At 33.5% G+C, this 24,962-nt stretch overlaps 1 protein-coding gene across 17 annotated transcripts in view; it reads right to left on the bottom strand.

Moving 5' to 3' along the window:
* Tbc1d5 (TBC1 domain family member 5) overlaps positions 1-24,962 on the bottom strand; it is a 552,135-nt gene that overhangs the window by 111,966 nt on the left and 415,207 nt on the right. For all 17 annotated transcript variants that reach the window (XR_004514672.1, XM_033757108.1, XM_033757102.1 and 14 more), the window contains 2 exons: positions 10,937-11,079; positions 1,857-1,963 (listed from right to left, as the gene is read on the bottom strand). Coding sequence is in view for 16 of the 17 variants with exons in the window: in XM_033757108.1 (XP_033612999.1) it covers positions 1,857-1,963; positions 10,937-11,079 (250 nt within the window). In the remaining variant the exon portion in view is untranslated. The remainder of the gene's footprint in view (positions 1-1,856; positions 1,964-10,936; positions 11,080-24,962) is intronic.

Raw genomic sequence — 24,962 nt, 5'->3', positions numbered from 1 at the left:
CCAAAGGAGTAGGAACAGTGAGAAGGATAGGGAAAGGGGAATAAGGGAAAAGGAAAAAAATATGAGAAAATGTATAAATGGAATTAAAGTGTTTGAAGGTGGGGAGGAGGGGGTGAAGGCAGGGTGGGGACAAGGGGAAAAAATGAGAACCAAGACCTGGCATGTAAAGGTACAAGATCCCAGTAATGAATGTAACTGTACTGTCTACCTAGAATGTATCAATAAATTCAATTTAAAAGAAAAAAAAAAGAACTATGAAACTAAACAAGTGATTCAAAGGAAGATCAACAAATTTAGGGGAAAATTAACAAGATCAATAGGCTGTGATAACATATTTACTTTTTCCTCTATTAAACGAGACAAGTCACACAGGTAAGGCATTCAAATTTCTATCTGGCATTTTTTTACACTTTATATACTAAGAATTCCTAATAATGAGTTGGTAGAATTTGCCTTAAGTTTGTAGATCAAACTCTTACGTCTCTGACCAGCAACATCATCTTTATATAAATCATCTTTAAATTTTGGTAAAAAATCCCCACAATTTACATATACATATGTACATAAGAATATAAACATGGAACTTAGACTTTTCAGTTATACTCCTTTTACCAGAAAAAAAATGCTCCCTTATACATCAGACAAATAAGATTATACTTCTGATGATTAATTAATTTGTGTTATAGAAATTATATAGAAGTTTGTATTTCTACAGAAAAAAGATACAGGGGCCAGGTATTTAGCTCAGTGGTGCCACACCTGCCTCACTAATGCAAGATCCCAAGTTCAATCCCTGGTACCAGAAAAAAAAAAAAAAAAAAAAAAAAAAAAAAAAAAAAAAAAAAAAAAAAAAAAAAAAAAAAAAAAAAAAAAAAAAAAAAAAAAAAAAAAAACAGGTACAGGCATAAGAATTCCTTAACTCAGTCAAAGAATAAATAGAGGATATACTCAAGGGAGGAAGTCAGCAACTAAGGAAAGGGCAGAAATCCTTCAGAATCAAAACTTATATTAAACTTGGAGGCTGAAGTTGATCAGACAGAGCTTTGGCAACGGAACCCACAGACAGACAGACTGACTCACAGACAGTTTGACAACTGCCAACATGAATGTTGGAAGGGTTGTCAAAGAGCCAAAGGCTGGGATTACTACCCAGTGCTTGGCACTATGATATTCATATTTGAAGCGTTATCTCTTACACTTCATCCAATATTTTTGTTTGGTGCAAAAGTAGCAAGGATTCACAGATTTTTTTAGATCATTAAATGTTCTTATTTTCAAGAAATATAACAGTTGTAAAAGAGTACTCTTTTTCTCTGAAGTGTAAAGAAAATTTTGATGAATTTTGTTACATTCATATAGAAATATCAGTGTTAAAAGTCTTTAAATTTTAATAGGTTATTCAATCTGAAAAATAAAAAAATACATATTCATAATATGAGAGAATTCAATATTTCATTGTATTATAAACTCTTTACAGAGTTGGTCCTTTGTATGGATCTACTTTTTTGATCTTCATATGGCTTTTGAGGCTCTATCTAAATAAAAGTCATACCTAGGGAGAAGTACAATAATGACAAAGTTTGGCTATAAGAAGAGGTAGTTGCTCAACTCTCCTTGAGGTATGAAGACAGAAGGGGAGAATAACCTTTCTGAGGGACTAGAGATGTGTGTACCTGTTTCTCAAGGCAATATCCACTTAATTTACTTGGTGAGTCATTGGCTAATAAGGTTTCTGATTTCAGGGCTAAAACTTAGGAAAATTCTGTCATTAGGTAACTCATCTGACATTAGGCAAATTCCACATCAGGAATTTTTACTCAGCTTAATAATGTGTATATCTTATGGGAAAAGCTTACCTTTGGGTCTCTAAGGAACAGAGCCTTAAGAATCAGTGAGTGTATATCCCCGATGACTGGGTAATGCATCAGAAGGCCAAGACAGGTCTGGTAGTTACTAGAGATCACTAAATGAGAGAGGAAAAGTAATTCAGATACAATACTGCTTAAGATATTTTTTATTACTGAAAATACAAAAATAACTTTCAGTCAAAGAAAATTAACTAATAATGCAACTGCTTTGATAAAATAAGGTGGAGAAATTCTTACCAAATGGCTTTTGAAGCAGCATAATGCACAGTAAACTACAATCTAATACACTAGTACTTATCTTTGGGGGATGTTGGAAGGAAGAGCTTCAGATAAAATTATGTATGTACTTTTTTGTGATATAAATATCGAAAGCAAGCATATTTATTGTCATTTACATGGCTATGTTTAAGTGTCTTCTGTTTTTCTGCTTAGAAATTATTAACAAAATCCTTATGAACGGGAAAGAACCAATTCTTTCTTATAATATTTACCTTGATTGTGCTTAACAATCTGGTTAACTTATACAGATAATAACGCAAAATTAAAGAAAATATAATTTCTTCCAATTATCTGTCTTTTTAAAGATAATAAAGAATTTATAAAGAGAGTATCTATAAAGAATTTCTTGGAGAAAAATCAAAGTCTTTATAGATAGGTCTGTGTTCCATAGACTGTCACTTAATTTTTTTCAAGTCAACCCAACTATGAATGCAATTATTAAACACATCTTTTTAGGCAAGTCTATGTAAAATACTTTATTTCTTGGCAATCAACCTGCCACTCCTGTCACAGTTGGTCCCATTAGTGCTGCTTGTTTTGTGAGCCATCCCAAATGCCTCACAGCATTGATTATGGAGGTACTTTCAGTAGCAACTTCTTGTAGTAATAACTGAACCTTTTTATTTTATTTATTTCTTCATTGAGTTTATTGGTACATTTTAGGTATACAGTACAGTTACATTCATCATTGGTGAATCTTTTTTATTAATAGTTACCTGAATAATGTTCCACAGGAAAAAAACTAATTAAAAAAAACCAATGCAAATCAAAACATAAATAATTATTTGTAATCAGAAATATCCCTGACTCTTACGATCCAACCCCACCCCTTGTTTCCCTTGAGCAATATGGAGAAGAGAGACAGGACTGGGCAAAATGAGTAATTATAATCTATGTAAAGAATCACTTTATCATCTTCATTTCTGTTGATCTGATGGCTTCTAATTTCATAATCTGCTTTAATTTGTAAAGCACTTACTTATTCTACACTTCTGTTCAGACACTTATTGGTTCATTTTTCCATATTCACACTGTAACCTGTTGTTCTTTTTTTTTTCTCTAGACATCTATAAACTAGGATAGAATGGTACGCTGTTTTCACGTACAGTTTTCTTTGAAAACTAATTTATCACATAACTCAAAAAGTAATCTTCCAAAATACTATAGTGACAATATATATTAACACTCAGCCAAGAAGAATTCTTAAATGTTTTTAAAGAGGAGTTAAAGAGTTTTGTGGATAGAGTTCTGGCCTCGGTGCTGTAAGAAATGGGTATGAATTCCACAACCCCATTTGAACCTTTCAAAAAATTGCCGAAAATGGTATCAATGATGAGACTGATTTATAGCAGCTGTTGAAAATCTGTTTGGAAAACCTTTGCGAGCTTCAGTTTACTCTTTTGGAAAACAACTTTCTGATTTTAAAAATCTGTCTGTTTCATTCAATCCAATAATTATTTACTGAGTACCTATTTCATGACAAGCTCTAAGAGAAGATGTAGAGATGAACAAAATAAAGTCTCTAATCTGAAGAAAATCAGAGTACAGAAGGGCAGAGATACTATATTAAGCAGCTTTACTACCATTTCCACTAAGATGAGAATGAATTACTGAAGGCCTCTAGAGGCAGGTCCTAGGCTAAGAAGTTTATCTATACTGTCTCATTTAATTTCTGTGACAGTCTTATAAAGGTACAATTATCATTCATATTTTACAGATGAGACAGTTGATACTTGGAGGGATGAAGTCATTCACTCAAACATTCAGTGATTTCTGTTGGAGTAGGATTTGAAATTGAGAAATTTAGCTTCACAGTATGTTCTCTATATGTACAAGGTTTTTTTTTTGAAAGGACACCGTTTATCAAACCAAGAAACATAAAGGATGCAAATGTCAGCAGTAGAGTCATTTTGTATTATTATTATTTTGTGGCAGTTTAAAGTAGCTTAGAAGGTTAGTATAACCCAGTATATAGAACAGCCTGATGTAGACAGAAATTTATTTGGAGGGACCAGAGCAACAATATTATGTTATTAAATATGTGAATTTAGGCAAGCTGATTATTTATCCCAACACTTTTTCTTTCCATTTACAAAACAGAGACTGTGAAAGCTGTCAGTATGAAAATGGAGTCATGTCACACTGTAACAAACTGCAGTTGAAAGGGCCCAAAGAAGGACCCTCTTGCATGTCTGCCTGTAACAGGAAATTCCAGTAAGAATTTTCCCAAAAAGAACTTTCCAGTTAAGCCACTTCTATGAAGACTCTCTGATCAACAGTAAGTTCTACCGAAGAACAAGCACCACCTTTGCTCAGTCCTGTAGCCAAGGTCTTTGTTTCAAAACAGTCTAAATGGACTTCCTTTTTTTGCCTTTAAAAGCTTCCCCTTGTCACAATCCCTTTGATGCTACAGTCTGCTGTAGCATGCATATTCCAGGTTGCAGTACTTGTTATTTTTGAATAACCTCTATTTTGGGAGAGTCAGTCTTTTTACTGCTCATGTTTGGTTGACAAAACAGTAATGCTTACTCTACCCTACAATTTCTGTGAAGGTGACAGATGCTAGGTAATTAATTTCCTTAAGTTGATTAAATCTTTGTTGGTGAGTATTCCTATCTCTACGTATGAGGCCTACACCTACTCTGAAGTAGTCCAAGGGAGTTAGTTTAATAGTTTCCTCAGTAGAAACAATTTAAAACACACAGTAAAATAAGTTTAAATAAGCAGAGAATATGACTGGAGAAAGTTTAAAGTAATGTTAGTTAAAAATAAATATTGCTATCACTTATTCAGCACCTATAGCAGTAACCATGATCTTTTTGGAGACGAGTTCCCAAACTGCAACCCAAAACCCACTTGCTTATTATAAAGTGACAATATTGTAAATAAAACTAAATTCTGAGGTTTTAGCTTATAAAAAACAACTCATACATCAATATCTTTTGTCTTAAAAGAAAAACAAACAACTTGGATGACAAAGGTTCACCAATAACTTCCTTGAGACTCAAGACCTATATATACTCATCAGGCTTGGGTAAGTGTTTATTTCTCTAGAGTTTGTTCAGAATGATACAGGACTTTCATTTTCAGGAAAGAGGACAATTTAAAATTCAGAATGATGCATTTTTGGTTCAAAAAAGATTTCAGAAATGGTATTCTTACTGCTTTTAAGCTTAATACACTTTAGAAAGACTATTTTAATCAAAGATCCAAAAGGCTGTATGTTTTTAGACAGGGTCTCCCTATATAATTCAGGCTGTTTTAGAACTTACTATGTAGCTCAGGCAGGCCTTGGACTTGTGGTGATCCTCTTGCCTTAGCTTCCCAAGTGCAGGGATTACAAATGTGCATCACCACACCCTGCTAGAAATTGTATCTTTAAATAAACAGTGTTGCCGACTATAGGTCAGTAAATAACTAAGCATCCAAGTAGACAATTTCCAACTGTTAGGGGGTTGAGTGTAAGAACATGAATACTGTATAAGAAAAGTCAGAGTGATAGTGTGTAGCTCCAGGGATGCCACTGGCAGCAGCTTTGGAATTGAAAGCTAGTAAGCACACAGGCTTCAGTTTTCTCTACCTTCTCTATCTCATTATCTAGAGGGAATAAAATGAGATAATTTAATACAAAAAACAAGGTCTTTTAATGTAAGTTGCAGGCATATTCTCAGAGTCAGAGCCTATGATGGTTAAACTTAACTGTCAATTTGATTGGCTTAAGAGGTACCTAGGTGATCAGTAAAGCACAATTCTGGGTGTGTCTGAGTTGGTCATGAGGGTATGATCTTGGGTACTGTTTCTGGTCTCTCGTCCCTTTCCTTCACTTCTCTTCTCCTGTGTTTTGCTCCCTGCTGCCATGAAGTAAGCAGCTTGCTTTACCACACCCCTTCCACTATGATATAATTGCCTTGGAGCCAGCCGATCCTGGACTAAACCCTCTGAAACTATGCATAAAATTAAAACTCTCCTCAAATTGTGGTTATCAAATATATTGTTCCAGTGAAAGGAAATGTGATCAATATAGAGCCCAAGTTCTACTACTGTAAAATGTCATGGAAATGAAGCCACATTTGGTGGACATTAAGATTTTAAGGACAAAAAAAAAAAACCCAGATAAGCTTGATTCATAGATTTGCCTCTATTTCAGTTCAAATGAAAGAAAACCAGAGGTCAAGAATGTTAAATTTGAATATAGATACATTTTTAATTGGGGGTAGTGTGTTTTGTGTGCATGTTTGTGAATTCATGGCCTTGCATATGTGCAGCCAAATTTTTGCACTGAGCTACATCCTCAGAACTTTTTTATTTTAAGATAAGGTCTTGATAAACTGCCTTAATGAAACAGTTTATTTGGAATGCTAAGGCTAGCAAATGTCCACTTTTGTCCATTTACTGAGCATGGCCTAAACTCATCTAATTAGTGCTGGCCTCCTGTTAACTCTACCCAATCGTGTTCTGGGTCCTCTTTTCCTCCTGCTACTCTCTTCCCTTTTACCCCTTTTATGAGGAACACTGTCTTTCTTTCCCTCTAAGCCTAGTCCTCCAGGACTAACTGTTGCCCTTGCAACCTCCACAGGTAAGGTGAAGACCACTCTGATACCTTATTTGCTTCCAAACCATGGATTGCTTCCTATCTTGCTTTGCCTTTGAAGTTCATACTGTGCATCTAGACATTCTTCATGTCTCTCCAACACTATTATCTCAGTACCATGATTTCTGGGAAGTACTAGAGATTCAATACTGTTTGAATGTTTGGTTCTTTGAATAAATGATAAACTGTCATTAATAAATAATAAATAAAAGTTATTTTCTTGTTGACTGTTCTGTACTTCTTCAAGGTTTTGGTGTTTGGTGCTCATAGCTTTAGATTTAATTTTAAAAACAACAGGTATTTGTTAGTTAAAAGCACAAGAGTAAATGTGATTTTCCTAAAAAGACTGGCCTAATTTGAAACACATATTTCAGTCAATTTCCTTTTATTTCACCTGACTGCTGAGCACAGGTGGAAAAAAACCCTAACCATAGCAGTTATACTAGGCTTGTTCTACCCTTGTTACCCATATTTGCCAAGCTTCCCAAGCCCCTGGTCCTAGACTTTCCATTCTCTGTTACTGTCTCTGAGTGCTTGTTTCCTCAGCTATCTCACTGAAAAAACATTTGCTTAAAGGTTTCATATGAGGGTGGGGATTTAGCTCAGTGATGCTGCCACTTGACTCGCAAGTGCAAGGTCCCGAGTTTGATCCCCTGTACCAAAAAAGGTTTCATATGCAAATGCCCTGGCATATACAGTACGGAAACCAAAACAGGAAATTCTTAACTCTAGATGGAGAGAGAAGGAAGGCAGAGCAGGTGTGAAGAATAGAACAATAAAGAAGTAAAAAGTATAAAACAAACAAGATAATTTCTCTGTTTATAGATCTCAGTCAGGAGATCCCCTCAGAATAGGAGGGAAAAACTAGAACTGGCTCTTAAAGGAGAAACAGATTGATTTGAGAAGTAAACCTCTTCATTAGTTCTCTACTAGTTCCAACATACACTAGTCTCATTCCAAAGACAATCACCCAACCTTCTTTGCCCCAGAATTTATCCTGTAGCTACATCTTTGTTCCCTAGTCTTTTCTACATATTTAAACATTACAAAAAAAAAAAGATGGATCATCCTTTTAGTTGAATAAGTAATACTCATGTAAAACAACAATAAAGAGCTAAAGAAAAGCTTCTGAATTTCCTGTCAAGTCACTCTTTAATCTTCTATAATCTAGGTTCTGCATAAATCATTTCATTAAGTTGACTCTGGCAAAGGACAATTCAATCATGGTTCCTCCATAGTATCCACTCTGAGTGGATTTTTCTAGCTTTATTTACCCCTTCTTGGCTCAGACCACACAGTCTTGAGGTTACACTACAAGCAGTTCTTTGGCTTTTCCTTTTCCAATGTTTTTGAAGTGCTGAGAAAAACTTTGAGCCCCACCTTTGCCCACATTCTGTTTCTGCATATATCCACCTTAGTCAGATAGACCATATAAATTTTATGATCTTAATGCTATGCTTCTGTAATGAAAGTGGGCAGTATTAATGATTACTACTCTAGGGGAGCACATGCAAACTAAGGCTATTCTAAACAAACTAGGTGGTATCATCTTGTTCTTAGATTACATTTACTCTTACACTGTTAACTAAGAAATATCTGTTGTTTGTAAAATTAAATCTGTAACTATGAGGATATTGACATTGAGTTTTATTTTCCAAATCTTCAGGCTATGATTTCTTACTGGTATATCAAATTTAGCATGACCAAAACTCAATCATCTCTAGATCTAAAACCTGCTAATCCTTACATTTTCTATAAGGAAACCACTTAAGGCTGCAAATAAATGACTGTTCTAGATGCCCCATTCTCCCTCTTCTATAATATTTAAACATCACATCATGCTTAAAACTAAAGTCATGCTGTTTTTAGCTCTGAATGTTGTTCTAATCCACTATTTTTCCTCTGGAAAAATAAACTTTCATAAACTTACCTGATTTTCTCACACGAGTCTTGTCTCCTTCGAGCTCATTTTCCATACTACTGCTACAGTGATCTAACAGTAGTCACACCTCTGCTTTAAACCTTGCAATAATTCCCTATCAATTTCAGGTTATAGACTTTCATCATGATTCCACCTGTTCACTTCTTCAGGATTATAACCTCCCTCCCTCCCTTTGCACTCTGTTACTACCTAGTATCTGATATCTTCACACACACACACACACACACACACACACACACACACACCTCCCTCTTAAGGGGCTTCTCACTTTCAGACCTTTGTCTATGCTATTACTTCTGCATGGAATGGAGATCCCTTTATTTGGTTTATTGATACCTATAACATTATTTCTACTCACTCACAACTGGTCCAGATGGAGCTCAATATCTCTCCCTCAGTCTCTCTCTCTCTCTCTCTCTCTGAATATCTGACCTCTCAACCAAACAATACATACATTTGTTTGAAATTATTTACATCACTCTTCCCTACTAGTTGGTAAGCTCCTTTAGGTCAAGGGCCTAACCTTAAATATCTGAGAAATATTAACTCTACTTTAGGAGATATACTTTAATGGATTTAACCAAAATTAAAATGAATAAACAACTTTATTACTTCTGCACATTTCCACATGTGCCCATATTTATAAAACCATCACTGGAAAGATTAAAAATGTGTAAGGACTTCTGCTGCCAAACTTTGCCATGTTTTATGAAATTAAAAGAATTGATCTTATTATAGATGGCAGGATGATTAAATTAGATAGTTATGGAGGATATGCCAAAGTAGTGAAAAGAGCAAATTATTAATTGTTTAAGATCAGAAAATCAGAATACATTTCAATAGTTTGACTTGCAAAGTATTGCGAAAGTATTATTAAAAAACAAATTTTTTTTTCCTAAAAAGATATTTCTTATGCTCTTTTTTTTCTTTTTTTTTGAGACAGTGTTTCATTAAGTCACTTAGGCTGGGCTAGAACTTGGGCTTCTCCTTAATCGGTCTCCCAGAGTGCTAGAATTGCAGATGGCAGGTTTTCTTTTGTTTTTTATTAGTTACAATTAAAAATAAAAACTTTAAAAAACTATTTAAAAATCTGGTATTGAATATCCAAAAATCCAGTATCTATTCACATCTACCCAAACATCTTTCTCTATTTTCCAGATGTCTTCTCATTATTTCCATGTTCCTGTATGTTTAGCTTTGGCTCTGAAAAGGAACTTTCACTTTGTCAAAACCCAAACTATTCGACCTCTGAGGCACTAGGAAAAAAAAAACCTTACAGTTTTTGATAAAATGTGGTGTTCTTGTTGTTTATTTATTCCAAGTAATTTGGAGGCAATTAAAAAATATAATCTAAAATTTTAAAGAATATTAGTGTTACTAGAAGCATAACAAGAACATCTGGCACAACTGGTATTCAATGAACAAATAAAGATACCCATGCAGCGATTTAACAGTAATGATTAAGAATGGCTCCAAATAGTATATGGTTTTCTGGCAAAATACTACTTTTAGAATAGTTTTGTATTTCCTCATTCAATCACAGCACTTGGTGAAATCTTTCCTAATTATATTTTGGCTTACAATCTTGTTTTGTGAACTGTGATTATTTTTCTGAGAAGGAAAATAATTTGAGGCATTCTGAAATTTAAAACGTGCTCTGATACGTTCTTCAAACTGAAAATAATTAGAGCATTAGAAAGAGGTACATACTAGCTTTCTGGTTAAGGTGAATATCCTAAGGTAAAACTGAGGAGATGTGAACACATATACCATTAGACTAGACTGAGTGATAAATTTGATTAACTAGGAGGAAGTCAAATACCTCCCCCCAACATTTATATATATTTTTTAATTTGACAAGGCATTGATACTATAAAAACAGCTCCAGTCTCGCAATAAATATCCATGAATATTCAGTATATATCAGAAGGTGGAGCTCTAAACATATCTGAAAGGCTGGCTTTTAGTAAGCATTTCACAAATGTGTATAATGATATTAAAGCAAGTATAAAGCCTTTAGACATGGTTTTTTAAAAATTTCAATTCTTTCAAGATAAAATCACCCACATTTCCTAAAATTATTTGCTAAAAGAAAAGATATTTAACATTTTCCTTTAAATTTTAATATATTTTTTCTACTATAAAAATTTAGGTATATGTGAATCAGACAATAAAATAAAATATATTGATAACACAAAACATTTTTAAAAAATAAGGACTGCCTAGCTAAATATAGGCAAAGACATTAGGACTTACAAGCATCTCGGATGTAGAGTAGCATGGCTATGAAGATATAGTCAACCAAACTCAGGCTAAGGCCATCTGCAAACAAGGCATCCCAAACCACCAGCAGATCCTGCAGAGGGAATTCTCTTCCAAACAGTAGCCGTACCCACCGTCTGCAGAGAAACAAAACCAAAATTGAGAAAATAATATTTCTGAGAGTAGCATGAATAATCATTTTCTCATGCAACTGAAAAAACTATAATTTATTAATTTAGCAGAGAAATATTACATACCAAAATATATTACCGTGAATGTATTAGTTTTGAACAAATACTATATATCAAAAATATATTAAAATCTAATATTTAAGTGTTCAGATTAGTTTTTACAATTCTATATCAGATTATAATCATTAAATTTTATTTCTATGTGATAAAACATATGCTTGAAATGTGTAGATTTTTCATATTTAATTGAAATCACAAATCCTCAAAAAGGAAATGGAGAACAAATATGTAGTAGGTTAGTAGGTACTCATATGTAAGATTATGAGTTAAATATACAATTTTCTAAAATTTCATGGTCTTTTCATTGATCTATGAATTTTTTAACTTAATCCTTCACAAACATTTAAATGACAAATAAATATAGCCAAATGTAGAAAGCTGAATTCTCACATTTCACTTACCTAAAATATTCACTTAAAAATTAAATATGGGGAAAATCAGCACTGTAGATATTTATTTTTAAGTCAAATGAATACAGTTATTTAAAAAATATAGTGATGCTGAATTTCTTAGCTTGAGATAGATAAATATATCTCTCACCTGCAAGGTTTCTTTCTAGAGGTGCTTTTCATGTTCATTTTATGGCCAGGTAAATAAATATGCCACAGAGAAGACATCAGCAATAAGAATACTAAATAACATTTGTGTATTAATAACATTTGTGTCATAAATAGTGACACCTCAGAATTTTAATAAATGCTTACTAAGCCAGTTATATCTAATGTTTACAAGAAAATAATTTGGTTTGATTTATTGTATCTACTAATTATATATAGTACGGATACAACTGTCTTACATAAGTCTCTAGGAACTTACACTAGAATTCTGTGTGATTGTAGTATATAACAAATAATTAAAAATTCTAAATTCCTAGTACTACCAAATACTGAACAGAAGAAATTATTTAAAAATCTGTAAAGAGATAATACTTTTTTGCAAAATTTGAAATCAAATATAACCATCTGTGGGGTTAAAAGAACAATAAGATACTTTGCTCTGGAAGTATAATATTTAAGCAAGAACCAAAGCTGTGATAAAACAGTGTATAATCACATTTATATCACAGTTTACGTGAAGTCATGTGATCAAATATTTGTTTTATTCATATAATCCAATTAATCAACAGAAAAATTAGATTATATTTTTAACTGCATCCATTACTTGTTTTTCAGGAAAAATTAAAATGCTTAGGTAAGATTTATCCTTTAAAATGTTATAGTAATGTGTATAATTTTTATCTGCCTTTGGAATGCACTGCTAAATTGTTTCATATTCCACTGCTAAAACAAGGGGTGACTAACACAAAATTTATATATATATTTTCTAATATGCCTATTTATATAACTTAGGAAAAATTACTTCTCCACACACTTCTAATTTACTCAAGTTACAAAGACTAATATTTACTATTCAAAAAAGAAAAAAACCTCTACATTAAACAGGCTACTATTCTTAATTAGAAAGAATGAACCGGTTTTGTAACAAGTATCAGGAGGACCAGAGATGGACAAAACCGAAAAAGTAAATGGATTAAGCCATTCTAGGTATCCATATATATAGAATCTGTGAAAACAATGTACAAATATTTCAGGAAAAGTATGATATTTTTCAGCACATGATATTACCCTTATATGGGGGATCCTTACAGGATGTTATGCATCACAGAAAACCCGCTACACTGCTGTATCTTAGAGAAGAAACTGAAAATGCATGTGCAGAAATCTCAATGACCAAGGTTACCCAAGCACCAGTTGGCCATATGAATAAATGTCTGGAAGCTAATGGACACCATGTCGAGCAACTCTTGTAATTGTAGAGGTCAAAGGTAAGTTTTATTAAGCTCATGACATATTAATAAATTTATTATTAAAATATTTATACAAGTTTTTATTTTCCTGAAGTGTGTACATTTTGGTGGATATGTTATATATATGAATGAAATATATTTTCTATATTTATATATGTCTATAATAACTATATATCTCTAGCTCTATCAATCTCTGCATTCTTAAATGATTAAAACATTTAGAATGCGGTTACCATAGTCATTCATTTAACAACAGGAAGAACACTCTACCAGTGAAAAAAATAAATGAAGGCTAATAAAAAACCACAAATGAGAACACAAGTCTTCCTTACAGCCCAAGTTCTTCTCATTTTGTTGCAGAAAATCGTATCTTTACTTTCATCACAGATACTGATCCAAGAGCAAAAAGTAAACCAAGTATTTTTAGAAATAATTTCTATGCCTATTATTTTCATAGCAAAATGTCCAGTTATTGTTCAAACCTCTTAAAATCTTCCTGCCAATTAGGGTTGTATTAACTTAGCTTTCAAAGCGATCCCCCCAGATACATGTCTGCAGCAATTTTCACCACAGTTTTGCTGGGAGGGCTAACTGAAATTCTAGTAATTGACACTAAATAAAATATTTCTGTTGTTTTCTGTGTCAAATCGTTCACATATTTAATATATTCAAAACTGCACAAAATGCAAGTCTTAAGTATTTTATACTTAATGTATAATCTATACATGCTATTTTAGAAATGTTTCACATTTTTTTCACTCTTGAAGTTTTACCTTGCCAAATACATTGCTAAATAATTCCAGGGTGAGACCAAATTGTGTGTGTGGTGGAGGGAATCTAGAAAGTTCTTTGTGATGAGCTCTATATACCTCCCTAAGTGCTGTATGTGTTGCTTACCACAAGTGCTTGTTAAATGCTCTGTAAATCCACTTGTCACGCTACTGAGAAGCAAAGGTATAGCTTAAGTGGGGGAAGTAAAGGAATTAATTTTGCTGAAGGCAGTGCAAACACAATTCAGAAAATGGGGAGAACCCAGGAATACACTAGAAAAATAACTTATTATAGGTAACTAGCATGTTACTTTCATATAACACAGTTAAAATTTGTACAAGAAAGGACACTAAAGTAATATACAGTTTCTTTTATTTAATGTGCAATTATAGAAAAATTAAGGACAAACTCAAAATATTTAAGAAGAATCATACAACTTGAGGTATGCTATGGAACCAACAATGACCTTTTCAATAATCTCTTTTACTACAGTTAGCTTTAGTTCATACATTACAACACACAAAGTATCTTGGGCTGTTTGGAGCTTTCATCATTGAGCTTAAAAACCAAGAAAAAATTTAATCATTATAATTACTCACAAACAAATTATTTCAGTAAGCTTTCGTATTCTAGAAAAAATTACTTTAAGAAATGAAGTCTTATAAAGAAGTCATTCTTACGATTAACATGCTCTTAATATAGTTAAAAATATTTAGTGAGAGTTTAAGTTATACTTAAGGATAACATTAAACCTTTCTTTTACTCTTAAATATAGCTTCCATTTAATTGCTGATACTACTAACCTTGCTTTATGTTACACGTGCAGACTGTAGTGCTCATATATTTTATTAGTTGTCATTACACAATAATTCATATTTTACCAGACTGACTTATTAATTAGAATCTAAACAAAAAACTACCTAAGGTATTAAATTTAACTATGAACCACTAACAGGCAGGACAGCTTCTATATTTGCACTTATACCATTATTGTCAATTTTAAAATTCTGTGTAATAAAGCTGCTATTTCTAGGGGATTAGTAACTACTAATAGTTTTATTGCTTGGTGAATGATCCATAGAAATACTAAGAAAAATCAATTTTTACCAATAAGAAAATCATGAACTTGAAGTTTAAATAAATACAGTCAAGCCAACATAGCTATAGTGGGCTAAATAAGGAGAAAAAAATTTAAATCTTAAATCTTCATTTCTTTTTTTTTAAATGACCTTTCAGTGAGATGTGAATACAGCAACCTTACAAAAATAAATAATGTAGAAAAGCTCTATTTAACAAACATCACAAGGACATTTCAAGTAACCTGTGATCACAAAATAATAATGCTGGGTAAGCATTTTGGAACCACAAAAGAAATGTTATATTTTTGCTCAGTGATATTAATTTTGGGTTATGCTTTCTGTTCACTTGTACTTTTCAAAGCTAGCAATTAATTTTTAGATAGTCTATCTTTGATATGGAATAAACACAGAGGCCAAATTCTGTTTAGTAAAAAGAAAAAAACAAAAGAAAATCAAAAATATTTCTCTGAGGTTGTTACCTTCTTGACTGAGTTTAGGATTTTTTGGTGTACTCCTTCTTTTGAAGTTAATTTATCCTGAGTATTCCTTTACATCAGTTCTGTTGTCTTAGAACCAGAACCACATATTATAATTAGTATAACTAGGGTCAAATTCTAACATCTTCAGAAAGCAAAGCAAAATAAGATGGAAGGCAAAATAAATACTTTTCATTTAATCTCATACTTCTTAACTCTTGTCAGGGTTCTGCAGAATACATTACTGGAAGATGCTTAACCTGTTCATTAAAATTTTAAATCTAGTCAAACTTCATTACTGTGGAGGCTGAGGCAGAAGAACTGTTTAGGAGTCCGAGGCCAGCCTGGGCTATGTAGTAGAACAGCAATGACAAAAGAAAAAGGATCTGCATGCCATATGGAAAGATTTGAATCCTTCAAGCCCATTAAACTGATTCAAAAATAGGATGATCAGAAACTATAAATAAGTGATCGTGTTTGAAGAACTCAAATTTACTTTTAAAGTGGCCCTTGTAATCCATGAGTTGAACCTGGCTTGAATTTGGCTTTCTGAGAACCTAATTTAACACTCATGGCATATGCACTTGAACAGTTGAAAATTTTTGATTTGGGGAAAAATTCTGTGTTCCTTTCAGAGGGTGGTTACAGTCTCTTATAAAGGATGGTTTCTTATTCCAAAAATAAGTTCCTAATAATTATTACCCATTCCATTTAGGTTCACTGGCAAGATTTGAAGCTATTTTGTCAAAACTAATGTAATATGTCCTTTCAAAAATAGGATGGAAAGTACATCCTTGTGTATGTTTTTCTAGTAATATAAGAAACTTATGAAAACAATGAACATAAAGATGATCACACTATGCTTTTAGCTGTGTAATTCTTGAATATTCTTTCTTACACACATTCCTCTTTTTAGAAGCATGTGTTCTCACAAATCTAATATTTCAAAGATTAAATAATTTTAGCATGTATTATTTACCAATAAATTCTAATAACATTAATGGAAGATGGTAGTCATCCAGTATAGCATCTGAGGATTCTCCTGTCCACTACATTTAGAATGCAGTTGGAATCTTATTCCTGGCTAGAGAGGACAATTGGGATAAAAGTTGCTGAGAAGAACTCTCTCTACCCTATCACTTACTTGGTCTCTACCACTTGTGAGATATTGGGTATCTCCTGAAGATAATTAAGTAGAAGCGATTACTACTGCCAATGACGAACTACATAAAGAATTAAAATGCAACTGGTGCTTATACTGGGAAAATTAATTTTAGGGTCTGCCAACAGTGTTTATCCTTATCATAATTTTTACTTTTAGAAAGTCTGCATATAGACTGCTGTGTCATTTTACTTTCAGGTAAAGGGGATTATGATCAAAGAAATTCCTAAATTAGCATATAGAGAATTGCTGAAAATAATTATTGCTCTTCTCCCTAATATGAAAATAATTGTAAAAAAGAACAAAATGTATGACTTTTTTTTAACTTTCCATAGGCTATGTCAAAAACTGATATGATCTTAACCACAATGAGTAACAATTTTCACCTTCTTTCCATAAATATAACATGTCGATACAATTTTGGTAGAACTGACAGGAGGCATAATACTAAGCTGAGAAATATCAGAATTTATTTAGAGTTGAATGTGGGACCAGTGCTATATTTTCATAAACAGTCAGTAACTCCAACAATGACATGGGAAACAATTCTTGCTAGTGAAAGAGAGGGGGTCAAAATCTACAGGCCGATCCTATGTCATCAGGAGTCAGATGGAACCTATTACTAAAGGGCAGCAAGGATAGCTGATTCTCTTTGACTTCTTATCTTTAGCCTACACCTTTAAGTTTACTTTCTATTAGTTCTTTTTTTCTTCCAGTACTTTCCCATTCCACAGGTGCTTGGCTGTGTCTGGCTACCAAATGGCTAAAACATTGCTTCGCCCAGGCCTGATGTTGGGAGGCTCCACACCTGTACGTGTCACTGCTTCTCAATTACATTTCCCAGAAGAAAAGGCACTGATAAACACAATTCAGCTGAAGAGGTAGTAACTGGCATTTGGGTTCAGTTTATCTTCCTTCTTTAGCAGATTACAAACTCTTTAGGGTTATCTGGGATGGGGCAAAGAGAAGGGTATTAACATGTTTTGTTTTGTTTTTGTTTTGGTACCAGAAATCGAACTCAGAACCTTGCACTTTCAAGGCAGGCGGTGGCACCACTGAGCTAAATCCCAGCTCCCAATATGTTTGTTAAATTAGTGTGAATGTTTTCCCCTCAGGTTAGCTTTTCTTGACTAGGGGTTATGTTGATAATAATTTTACATTTTTGATATTTCACAGGCTTCCTTCCTAGTGCTCACCAAACTTTTTCCTGGGCTTCTCTTATCTCTCTGTGGGGAAACCTGAGCTGACAGTTTAAGTAGTAAATGATTTGATTTGATTTATGTAGGAAGTGATCGAGTCTCCCTAAAGTTGCCTGTTGTCTCCCTTCATTTCCTGAGCACTGTCTCCAATATGTTCATACCTCAGATACTCCTCAGTTTTATCTCACTACACCACAGTATAATCCTAGGACCAGAACTGCCAGCCGGGATATGTTAGACATGCAGACTCTCAGCTTCCTAAACAGTTCAAATGGATCAGGATCTTCATCTTAACAAGACTTTCAGATGATGTGTATGTACATTAAAGCGTAAGAGGTACTGGAGCAGCTGTTAAATCCTGTTTCTTGCCCATACTTTGGCTCCAAGTATCAGGGCTCCTAAAACCCATCATGTACTTCATGTAAAATATTACTTCAGGATAGAAAAGGATTAAATGAATGAATGAATGACTCTTCTAGATATAGTAAAGGCTCAAATTTTACCAAGTGTCAGATTTTCCCATAGGGCTTAATAAATTAGTGACTGCCAGGACCAATCTCAGTTTTTTAGTATAGGAGATTCTGGTGGAATCTGATTAATACATACTTTCTACAAGATATTTCTACAATGGTTTACTTCCAGCTTTATGATATCCCAGTGGAAGTTTCCTTAGAATTTTCACCACTTGTTTTTGGCAGAAAATTAAGTTGCCAGGGGACTGAATAAGCTTTATAGTGAAAAAAAAGTTACTGTTTAGCTATACCCGATTTGAAGGTTGCAGGCATGGGGGCTGGCTAACTGTAAGTGGAGATCATACATGAATGGCCCAGCAAACATGGTGGCCTTTTGATAGAAGTGAGGTAACAGTGGCAGCAAAAATACAGAAGCATTCATTTGATAAGTGCTGATTTTGTTGTTGTTTTGTTTTGTTTGTTTGTTTTGAGATAGGGTCTATGCTGTTCAGGCTGACCTTAAACTCACTATGTAGCTGAGGCTGGCCTTGAACATGCAGGGACCCTCATGGCTCAGCCTCCTGAGTGCTGGGATGACAGGCATGCACCTCCATGTTCTGCTGATAAATGCTGATTGTTATGGGCTATTTTGCTTCAGGGATTATAATTTCGCTTCCTGGTTATGAGTCAGAGTTCTACTGACACATATACTCCTTTTATTGTCCTTTCATACATTTAGTCTTTCAAAACAGACCCCTGGCTTCTCAGTCTATGTCTGTGCCCAGCCTGTCATTAACTACAGTTTAGAAAGTCACAAAATTACATTTCCTGAGAGTTCCAAAGCCTAAAGGAAGACAAATTTGAGGGGGAGCAGCCATGGGAGATTCATTTCTATCTTGTAAAAATTTCACAAAAAGCATAAAATAGTTAAACTTCAATTCCTCTATAGAGAAGAGTTGTGAGATCCTTTGAGAATTTAATCAGTTTATAAACCTTTTCCCCTGAAACACACACACACACACACACACACACACACACACACACACACACACTCCTATCACACCTACTCACATGCAAACCAATTTGGGAGTTTGATCCTGGGATCTTAAGTTGAGAAAGTGTACTGTATATTATCGTTTATATTACTATAGAAAGGTATATTCTACTAACAGGAATACATATCTTTCTTACACTTAAAAAGAACAGTGTATCTTCCTTCTTAAAGACTTCCTGGATGAAGTCCTTGACTGTCAGAAACTGATCTTGGTGGCTCAGCTGGCCGAACAGTCCATAAATTAGTGCCATACTGGAAAAATGCTCATGCTTTGGCAGTAGTCATATTTACTGAGCTGGGGCTGAAAAGGCTGGGGTGGGTGAAGTGAATGTTCTTCACTGACTTCTAGCTTATTTCAGCCAGTGATGATATGAAAACAATCAGATTCTTCATTTAACAAATATTTCCTGAACTTCAGCTGGATAGTAGGTATCGTGCTAGGCCATAGAGTGGATGTTACAATGACAACTCTCAATCATTAACATGGAAATTAACAAAAATAAAATTTTAATTCAATAATAATCCTATCAATCTGGCTCTTCCTATAGTTACTTTGAATTTTCTGTTCTCCAGACAAGTTCCCAAATGAATGTGCATACAGAGAATGCAAATTAATGTCAATATTAGCAGAATACATTTAGGAATTGAACAATTTAAACCATTATTAAATAAATTTCAAAGCCAAGTATTAATGGTTTTTGGACTATACACCATTTGAGATTATATATATCCTAGTTCCTACTCATTAGTGCAAATAATTAAGAGGTGACTGTGGGTTTGTGGTACAGCTCAGAAGTAGAGTGCTTGTCAAGCATGCATGAGGCCCTGGGTTCAATCTCACAATCCTCCCTCCCCAGCACCACTGACTCTATGTATAAGCATGAGGCCCAGATAACTTACAAGGGGGCAAGGAGTAACAGGGAAAAAATAAAAATGAAACCTTGAAGAAGCCAGAGAGGGTAGTCAACTCCGTCACATGCATTGGGTTATATGAGTTTGATTAGAAATTTAGAAGTCTATACTGTATACCTAAAATGTACGAAATCAACTCAATGAGAAAAAAAAAAAGAAATTTAGAAGTCAAATTCAAATTACCATAAATTACTTTTCTCCATTAGAAGGAGCTAAATGGAAACAAAAGAGTTAATAGCAGTGGGCTGCTCCATTTTATACCTAATGGATAGCTACAGTTTAGTGTCCAAACTTTGCAATCAATTATATGTTTGTATGTATTTTTTTAAAGGACAAATATACACTAACCAAGAAAAATGTGTTTACTTATGCACGGAAGATTACCACTCAGTGTTTTAAAATAATCACATACAATTTCTGATAATGGAAAATATCATGCACTTACATGACTATTTTGATTTCTAAAAGAACTACTATATCTGATCTTCAAATAAGCCTCAACCTTCTAAAAGCAGTATTATTCCATGTGGGCTATGGAGATTCTGTCTCAGAATCATATGAAGGAACACTTCTGCAGTTTTTCAGAGAAACAGAAGTGATTTCTTTGCTAACCTCCAGTTCATAACTAGTGATCCAAACAAGCAGGGCAGGAATACATCTTACAAAAGCATAAACAGAACATAGCATAATCTGGGGTCCCATTTCATGTAAAAGCTGGCTACTGATTATATGATGATATTGTAACTCCTGAACACTATTAAAAGCACACTGTCCAACAGTATATCTAATTCAGATATGTATGAAGAGGGGCTAGAGATTTAGCTGAGTGGTTCCGCTGCCTGCTTTGCAAGAGCAAGGTTCCGAGTTTGATCCCCGGTACCCCCCCACCCCAATATGTATGAGGAAAATCACCTCTCCACATTAATGTGGAGAGTTGCAGGATTCAAAATGCACAATATCTACTACTGCAATGTCATCTGTGTGGTAACTAAGTTTTTAAGCAGCAGAAACACTATATAATACACTGCAAATTTATTTTCTTATACACATACATTATCTTCCCACCTCAGCTACCAGCCACTATGGCTAAGTCTTGGTGCTGAGATGCTCCAAGTCCAGGATCTCAAAGTCAGAAGCAATGTGTCCTGATATCGGCCTCTCATCTCACCATCTTTCTCATTTCCTCAATTCTTTTAAATTAAATGCATTAAAAGAAAACTATGTAGGATTATTGTTTTGCTAATTTAGAGCTCTATTTTTGCAAGTGGCAAAAGACATATAGTAAGAAGAAATTCTCCTCCTTAGGTCCTTTCTTGCCAACAAATCCCCTTTTTAAGAGCAGCCAATGTTTTTTCATACTAGAGACATTTTAATGCCTGTATGCACCTTTTAAAAATATAAATGGAAGCATACTGTAATACACACTTTAAAATTTAACAATATAATACTTAAAATGGGGATCATTATAAATCAACATATTCAGAGATATTTTATTTTATGGTTCCATAGTATTCAATTGAGTAGATCATAATTTTACCAGTCCTTTTATTTTGGAGACATTTAGATTCCTTCCTCTTTATTATACATGATGCTGCATGGATTGTTTTTGTACAGATCTTTATTCTTGTTAGGAAGATCTCAGGAAGAAGCAAAGCTATATGTCACCTTAACACTTCAATTTAGGAATTCTAAATGTAGAAAAAAATACTACTGAATACACAAACATACAAATCCCACACAGAGGATAGTGATGGTTTTCAAAATATAGTCATAAGACAGTAGGACCAGCAATACCTGGAAATCTGTTCAAATTGCAAATTATTAAACTTCATTTATCATATATCTACTAAATAGGAAATTTTGAATAGGGCCCAACAATTTGCATTTAATAAGCTCCCTCTGTGATTCTGATACAAGCTCAAATTTGAGAACAAGTACTTTAAGAGTATGTAAGAGGATATAGTCTTGGGCCTCCAGGGACTGGGAAGTCTTAGTGACTCCTAAAATTTTCCTTGTCTTTTCAGTTACAGGGGGGCCCCTTTTCCTAGAGAGAAATTTCATTATAAAGTCAATTTTACTATAATTTTTCTTTGTGATTTATGGATTTGTGAATTCCCTACCCATGAAAATAAAATAACCAGTTTATTATCATCAATACATCTGGAATTTGTTTTGGTGCAAAAGTTGAAATATAGTTTCATAGTTTAGTGAGTTATCTAAACTGTATTACTGAATAATCCACTGCTTCCCCAATGAACTGAAACTCTACTTTCATCATATATAAAGTCTTTTTCAGAATATATTTTACCTACGGGTCTATTATGTGAAAAATCCAAACTATTATCAGGATAGATCTTGATGACACATTTAACAGTGGTTAAGGTTAATGAACCTTCTATTTTGGACATTTCTGGCATACTTAAATGTGTATATTTAAAAAATTGTTTTTTATAATCAATTTTTAATTTACACATGCATAGTTTTCTATGCATATTATTTTAAACTATGTAACTTATGTAAAATCTTTTATTCCTTTTTTTTTTCCAAAGGAAAATGCCTCTAGATGCATTAGTTCTATCACTTATGTCTTCTTATTCAGGATTTTTTTGGGGAGGGGAATGAATGGAACTTGCTGTATGGCCCAGGAAACAGCAACTGCAGATTTCTAAAGAGGGTTCTCTACATAGTTTACTCCTTTAAAGACAAGACGTACTGCAAACTTCCCTCAGCTTCCTATTTCAGCTTAGCAAGATCAATGCATTCTACTCTGGGCTGCTTCTTCCTGGTCTATGATCTCAAAGTGCTTCTAGGTAGAAAGCCTGTTGTCATCAGTTTCACCCAGCTGTTTTGACCTCCCTCATGTCAGGGATCACAGTGATGTCCTGCTTTTTTTCCAGGGTCTGAATGCTTCAATCTAGTAATATGTCACTGGAAGCAGTGTCTGCATACTTCTGCTATGTTTAGTTTCCTAGCTGTTTATATAGTAAGAGGACATGCGCATTATTAGTTATTCCATTCCGGTCCAAAGGGCCTGCCTCAGTTTCCTGAGTGGCTGGGACTCAGGACTTGTGTCACTGTGGCTGGCCTCATTATAGTTTGTACTTATTTTGTTCTTTACATTTACTTTGCTGTTACTTCCATATTATTTGAGATGAATGCTTAATTTACATACTTTTATTCTTTTCTGTTAGTAACTTAAGAGTATAAGGCTAAGAATTTCTAAGACCATTTTTCTATCAAACCAATAGGTTTGATCAGTCCACTTTATTATTATTTTCTAGAAATTCTGCAATTTCAGTTTTGATTTCCTTTGAACCTTGAACTTGTAACTCTCCCGCCTCAGCCCTCTGAATAGCTGAGATTAAAGTATGTGCCACCATGCTTAGCCACTTTGCTTTAAATTTACATTGTCTAATATGAATATCTTTACATAGGCCTTCATTTGTTTGCTTTTTTTGGTGTATCTATGCAAATTGTTTTCCTTCAGTCTTTTGCAGTTTCCTTTGCATTGGGGGTGATTTTTCTTATGACAGAAAAAAGTTGCTTTATTTTATTTTAAAAAATATATTTGATCTCCCCTTTAGACTATGATGCTATAAATGATATTATATATTTTAGAAAGGAATAATACCAGTTTCCCACACTCTCCTTGAAACATGAAATACAGAAAATCACACTATGAAGCCAGAATTTTCATGATCTCAAAACCTAAGGAAGACACTATAAGAAACCTGTCCACAAATACTCACTATGAATCTCAGCACAAATATGCTTAAAATATTAGCAAATTGCTTCCAATCACATATAAAAGGGATAGAAACTAGAAAGAAATAAAATTGTAAGTGAAAATGACACAACTGTCTAAAAAATTCCAAAGGACCTACAAAGAAAACTACTAATAGGTGAGTTCAGAAAGGATAGATGATAAAATGTCAGTATATTGGAATCAATCATATTTTATACAGTATGAATAAATGGCTACAAGTTGAAATAGAAAATGGCATATCTAGATGTCTATTTTCTTAAAATCAATTTTATTGATTTGATGCAATTCTAATCAAAATGTAAGCAATAGTTCTGTCAAAACAAACAGACTGCTTCTAAAATACCAATGGAAAAGCAAAGAACTGAGAATAAACAAAGCAATTTTAAAAAGAAAAAGTTGCAGGACTAGTACTACGAGATATGCAGAATGGCTTAATAAGGTAAAGAAATCAAAACAATATAGTGTTGGTTAAAGATACCTAGGGCAACGGAAGAGAAATATGGGAATAGATCAACAGATACATGATTAGCTGATTATTGCTAATGATGTTAAGAAGCTCAATAATTAAAGGATAGTCTTTTTTTCCAAAAGAGATACTGGAATTTCACATTCACCACAAAATGATGAAACTTGTACTTGTATTTCACAAAATATATATATGTAAAAGAGCTCAAAGTGGATAGTAAAATTAAGGTGACAACTGTAAAATGTCTTGAAAATAAATAGAAAATCTTATGATAGTGATATATGCAAAGATTTTCTAGGACTTAGAAAACTAATAATAAAAAACTGATAAGTTTGACTTTATTAAAATTTTAAAATTTCTATTTAGATGATACCACTAAAAATGAAAACATATACAACACATTGGGAAAAATATTTACAAAACACATCAACAAAGAATTTATTTCTTGAATATACAAGGAACTCTCAAAACTCAATCCTAATAAAGAAATATTTCAATTTTTAAAAATGGCCCAGAAGGGCCAGGAATTTAGTTCAGTGGTCCCACCATCTGCCTGTGAGCCCAGGATCCCAAGTTCGATCCCTGGTACCAAAAAAAAAAAAAAAAAAAAAAAAAAAAAAAAAAG

This window comes from Fukomys damarensis, unplaced genomic scaffold (genome assembly GCF_012274545.1).
Source record: "Fukomys damarensis isolate Sample0158 unplaced genomic scaffold, DMR_v1.0_HiC HiC_scaffold_28, whole genome shotgun sequence".
NCBI classification, from domain to species: Eukaryota; Metazoa; Chordata; class Mammalia; order Rodentia; family Bathyergidae; genus Fukomys; species Fukomys damarensis.
Note: the sequence above shows the minus strand (reverse complement) of the source record. Positions and strands in the feature narration are given on the sequence as shown.